Below are 6000 nucleotides of genomic sequence, written 5' to 3' on the forward strand. Positions count from 1 at the left end.
TTTGGCCCATCTGACTAGCCAATAAGTCAGCTAAAGACACTTTTACTGACCTTTTTACTTTTAAGACAAATACATTATGTAGCTTGTTCAGGCTATGTTAGTGTAAGGAAACATTAGCTTTCTAACAGCTGTACCAGCTAGCTAACAGACTAATGGTGCGTTCCATTTACATTGGAACTGGAAAGTGGAGAGTGACGTCATCTCCAAGTTAAGAGCGTTCCAGTTGGAAAGGTGGGAAAACTTGCCATAACAGCAATGTTTCTATATACACCCAGAGCAGCCATCTTTGATTTTGAACTCAGGGATGCTGTGGATCCGCCAACTTTCTGGTTTTCTGACCTCAGGGAGCGGTTGAACTTTTCATTTCAAACTTGACTTCGACTTTTGAGTACAAATGGAACGCACCAACCTTCACTTAGCTTACCTTTCTTCATGGGTTTTGTGGTGATAGCTAAAGTTGAATGTTTTGGTGGTCGTGTCACTGATTTTTGAGCTGCAGAACTTGCCTACCACTTCTTCATACCTGCATAGAAAACATAATCCTTGAACCCAAATTAAGTTTTCTTGTTCCAGCCACCTCTATGACTGCTGCTCCTGTGTTGAACCTCTGTTAGTCTGTGCTCATCTCAAGTGTAAGTCTCAAGTCATGAAGATCAAGTCAAAGTCAAGTCAAGGCCTTTTATCAGTGTTAGTCAATCAAGACTCAAGTCCTCAAATTTGTGACTTGGGTCTGAATCGAGTCACGTCAGGTAACTCAAGTCCCCCACCTACATAATGTGTTCAAGAATTTTCCAATAGAATGTTGCAGATTAGCACGAAATGCGGCATTATTACACAACGAAGAAAAAATTTATTACATTATTACATATTGGGGCGCTATTACATGATGTGGCATTACAGGGATCAATCTTGGACTAATTCTGGGCCTTGCATATCTTTTTAGAGAGTTAATGTATCAGTATTAGTTGAACCAGTAGGGCACAAAAAGAAATTTGGTTATTTAAGACAGTTTCTGCTCTTATTAAATAACAGAGTTCCCCGAATATGCAGTCATTGTCTTAATACTTGGAGTTTCTTGTGGGCAGACTTTGTCACTTTTAATCAGAACCAGACTTTCTTCTGCCTGTTTCCATGCTTCGCCTAAGCCTACTGGCTGCCTGTGGTCTAGCGTCAAATTGAATTTGACATTAAAATTGGTTAAATATTTTTATCTGATCGTTAAACCTGGATACCTCCAGGAACTACACAAATTCAGTTTGTGATGTTTAAACACTTTGGATGAGTGAAGTGACACACCCACACAAGTTAGTGATACCCACTCTCTACAGTCTATATATTTCTAAATATAGGTCTGAGCACCCGGCATGTCTACAGTAAATGTAAGACAGGAGCCGCTGCAGTCTCAGCTGATTGCATTGACACGCACAGAGACAGAGGTATGCCCACCATTTATCTTTGCTGAGCTATTTTTGTCTCTCTGTTTTTCCACCTAACCAGCCTCTCTTCTCTCTCCATTTCCACGCACTGAAATACACCTCTAATTGGGTTGGCTCCCAATCCTATGCACTGTGATCCCATTCCCCTCCTCGTCTCTCATCCCCGTCTCTAGCACAAGGGAACCAGGGTGGGAACGCCAATCCACGCTCTCAAAGACACACTTCCTGTTCTGTTCTGGCACCCCACTGACTGAGATAAATAGAAACAGAGAGCTGCTGGCGGTGTCAGTTCTTGCACTAGTTTTCATTGGCATGCCCTCACCCTTGTTGGAGTTTGTTTATGCAATATGCTGATATAGACGCTATGAGTGAAAGCAACAACTGCTTAGCTTAGGGAAGAATGAATCAGAGCTTTATTTTAGTGGCATTAAAACATTTTGTGGATTAGGGTGCTATTTCATACTGCTGAGGCTAAAACATTAAAAAGAGAAAAACAATTTGCTAAATGATTGAAATTTATAAAGAAAATACACCAATTAAGAAAATGGCAATGGGTATGTTTTAATTTTCCATTTTCCTATGTCCACAAGACTTAATTGCATTCTCTTCATTGCCCTCTTGGCTCTAAATGTTTGGAGCTTTGTGACCGCAATAAAAAACAATAGCCTTGACTAGCGCATCTGACATGCATTGTCTCATTGTCTTTTGCCAATCTCTCCACACAGGCCTTTTGTATTAAACCACCACAATACAGATAATATTTATTAAAAAATGAATAATAAAACAATAAAAGAGGGCTTTTAGACTTATCACAGAGGTGCAGTGTAACTGAAATCATCAAATGCTAATTTGGAGATGCAGGTTGATTTGAGAGGGAATGTTTCTGTTCCTCAGGGAGTAGTTTGTGCAGGCTAAAGGCTTGAAATAGTCTGCATGTCAGTGGATAGTTTATTTTATGGAGCTGAAGGTGCCTCAGGAGGACTCAGTGAAGGAAGCATTAAAAAAAAGAGCTTAGGTGTGCAGACTAGACAGCAGAAGCAGCTGGGATGGAAAGTTAAGGTTTATCCAGTGAAGGTGGGATGTAGAAGTTAAAATGTAGGGTTAGTGGGTGGACTATTGGGTATAACGGGAGTGCATGGACACAGTTGTTGAAAGTTAACAAAGAAGTTGTCTAAAGAAAAGCTAAAACCAACCAGCAGATTCAGATGAGGAGAAAAAATGCCATCTGGGGCCAAAACAAACCAAAGAGACAAGTGTTTATCTCCCCCTTCTTTCTTTCCCCTCTCTTGCAAAAACAGGGGAGTGGAGAAAGGGCAATCTCTACCTCAAACAGGCTTCTTACCCTGGCTGTCGCTGCCCTTTTTTGTAACATCACTCTTCTCCTTGTTTTCTCTTTTCTTCACGTGTGGGTGTGATGGGCAGTGTAAGCAAGCATCAAGAGGGTTGGCTCAGGACGTCAGAGCTAAATGTCGAGCTTCCCCTGTCAAGGTGTCGTGGGCTGAACAAAAGGCGTAGAAAAAAACTGGTGAAGAGATGAAGTTGCCCACTCATTGATGTCACGGCTCATGCTGCCATCCGGCCGACTGTGATGGGTATTTATCATCAATGGACTAATAAACCTATAGTTGTGAAAGTGGTTTGCATTGTTTTCTAGTCATAAGCTGATTAGGACCGAAATTGCATCAAAATATTACAATGAATGAAATATTTTTAGAGCGTGGTGTACGTGCACGGCCTTGACTTTTCCTTTTGGCAGATCTCAAAATAAAACCATGCCCTCATACTACACACACTAAAACTACTCTGGGGAGTGTTGCTGAACTGCTCAGTGATGGTGAAAGGAGTAACGCAGAAGAATTTCAAGCTGGCAAAATGTCAATCAGTACAGTGCCATCTGCTACTTGAATTGGACAGTGTTGTGGCAACTTCATAGCCTAAGTTACAGTAACACTCACAGTGCTGTGATCTCTTGACTCATGGTGAGAGTTTGTCAAATCTTTGACACTTTGTCACTTCTTATTTGCAGTGTGGCTTTAAACAACAGCAAAATGTTTGTTTCTTTTTAATTTAGCTTAGGCTTAGGAAAATTAAAACTCTGTGACTAAACTAAATCCAGAGCAGGAGGGTATGTTTGTGCTCCCTGCCTCACTCTGTGGTGGAAGTTCGTGCCAGCGTGCAAACCCTGCCCAGTTAGCCCCTCAACCATATGTGAAATATGACACAGGCCTGGGTTCTCCTTTACGGCATGCCTTTTCTGTCTGTGTGCACTACATTGTGTGTGTGTGAGTGTGAGTGTGTGAGAAAGAGAGAGTGAGTGAGTGGACACTGTGTGTGTTGGTGTGTGTACAGGGTGGGGGTCAGGCCTCCATTTTTACCAGGACGTCTGCAGCAGCTGTCCACTGACATGCCAGAGGGAGCGTCACAGTGGTGATACAGGGTATCAGAAGTGAACTGGAAGCTGTTTTATCCATTTGGAAGAATTTACTCTTACTGTCACCAGCTGGTCCAGGACCTGCAGCCCCACCATGGCGGATCAGTACCAGTACAACACCAACGAGGAGAAGATTGTGAAAGACAGCCACACCAAGGAGATCGATCTCATTAACAGAGACCCAAAGCAGATCAATGAGGACGTGGTGAAGGTTTGTGCTGCACGGACACACCTGCCTGTCACTGAGAAGATTATCATCAGTATTCCTGTGAAATAGATAAGCAAAGTAGTAACTGGGCACAAAGACGGGAGAACAGGCTACTATACTGTCAAGAGCCTTAAATAGACCAAGTGCCATTCCTGTTACAGAACATGGTGTTTATTTTGGGAATGAGGTAGAAGATCATGAAACTGATACACTCTGCCTGTGTTTTATTTAGGATATACCAATGTTGAGCCTGATTGTTGCCATGTCACTTCAACAAAATATATTTTTTATGTGGACAGTGCATAATATACATTTAGATTAGATATCGTTTGACAGAGAAAAACCTGGTGCAAAGAGCTGGTAAATCATGAGTTAGATGGCGTGCATGTTGAGTATCTGCATGGATCAGGTTGGAAGGACTGACATGCCTGTGTCTGTTTTCAGACATAAAGATAAAGGTTATGTATTTATAAACTGAACTTTAACTAGTCTGGTCTTGGAGTCACACGGATGGACAAATTGCTGTTTTAAATCAGTGCAATTATTCTTTATTCTTATTGCCTTACAACCAAGATAAAGAAGGCCGGTAAAATCCATTAAAACCGTCTTACTGATAAGGGAATCTTTTCATCTGAGTGATCTAAGTAATAGATAACATGACCGTCCTCCCTGGAGACCATCGACTGTTCTTTTGGTGAATCTGACTCCAGAAATCCCTCTGAGAGTAGAGAAACAGAATAGGTAAGCAGACCTCTCAGAGAAAATATAAAACATGTCCAGCCATTCATTCAGAGGATGATTTCAGGTTGCTATCTCTATAGGAGGGGGACATCAACTGGTCACGCCAGCTCTGATCCTCTCATATGGCTGGAAAAAGAAGAAAAGGCAGTAGATGTGTCACTGCATCTGGTAGCCATGATTACAGACAAGCTGATTAATGTTTGGTGGTGGAGGCTCCTCCTGAGATGGGAGAGTGTCCAAAAGACCAGGTGGCAGATGTTAAAAACAGAAAAATGTCTGAAGATTGTGTTTTCACTCTCATGCATTTTACATGGAATAAATTAAAAGATTAAAAAGGCACTTTTGGAGAGATTTCACACTACCATTAAGACACTCCATAACTTTACTATTCCATTAGTGCTTTTTTTTGTTTCTCCGCATAATGTTTGCTGCATGGTGAGTCATAATCCTTACACTTTGTACCCATGTGTTTAATAGTTGGCTGCCATGAGCTTTGGTAGAAAAACCTGAGTAAAAGCACTTTGCCCTCAAGGATGAGTATTAATGAAATTCTCCTTTGAATTTGCCCTCAGGTGGAGTTTGAGGATGTCATAGCAGAGCCTGACGGCACACACAGCCTGGATGGGGTGTGGAAGCTCAGCTACACCACCTTCACTGTTTCCAAGTACTGGTGTTACCGTATCCTGTCCGCTGTCTTTGGTATCCCTGTCGCTCTGCTCTGGGGCTTCCTGTTTGCCTGCATCTCCTTCTGCCACATCTGGGCCGTGGTCCCATGCATTAAGAGCTGTCTGATTGAGTCACAGTGCATCAGCCGCATCTATTCTCTCTGCATCCAGACCTTCTGTGACCCCTTCTTTGAAGCCCTGGGCAAGATCTTCAGCAGTGTGCGTGTGGCGCTGCGCAAAGAAGTCTAAATAAACTCACCCTGTGGTCTTTGTTGGTGCGATCGGATGAAGTGTGGTACCATTTTTTTTTAAACACCAGAAGATCAGTCCTGGCATCTTGCTCACTCCCTGATACTCCTCCTCCTCCTCCTCCTCCCCTCATAACATGCTCCACCAGATTCTCTGTGACAGCTGAAGCAGGTGGCGTGGTTCCGTGACAGCTCTGGCACTCCTGGAGGGAGAAAAGGCCACCCAGCATGAGGAGGATTTTTCCACCCTGGTTTATTTGTATGCCAAAAA

At 42.6% G+C, this 6000-nt stretch overlaps 1 protein-coding gene across 1 annotated transcript; it reads left to right on the forward strand.

Moving 5' to 3' along the window:
* The first annotated feature begins 3798 nt into the window (after positions 1-3798).
* cav3 (caveolin 3) lies at positions 3799-6000 on the forward strand. Its single transcript, XM_074677040.1, has 2 exons — positions 3799-4078; positions 5389-6000. Exons 1-2 carry the CDS (start codon positions 3962-3964, stop codon positions 5728-5730), a joined length of 459 nt encoding a protein of 152 aa, XP_074533141.1. The 5' UTR covers positions 3799-3961; the 3' UTR covers positions 5731-6000.

The sequence above is a fragment of the Halichoeres trimaculatus genome, unplaced genomic scaffold, assembly GCF_033239565.1.
Source record: "Halichoeres trimaculatus isolate MK-OKI-2021-1 unplaced genomic scaffold, fHalTri1.1 fHalTri1_scaffold_1, whole genome shotgun sequence".
Classification (NCBI taxonomy): Eukaryota; Metazoa; Chordata; class Actinopteri; order Labriformes; family Labridae; genus Halichoeres; species Halichoeres trimaculatus.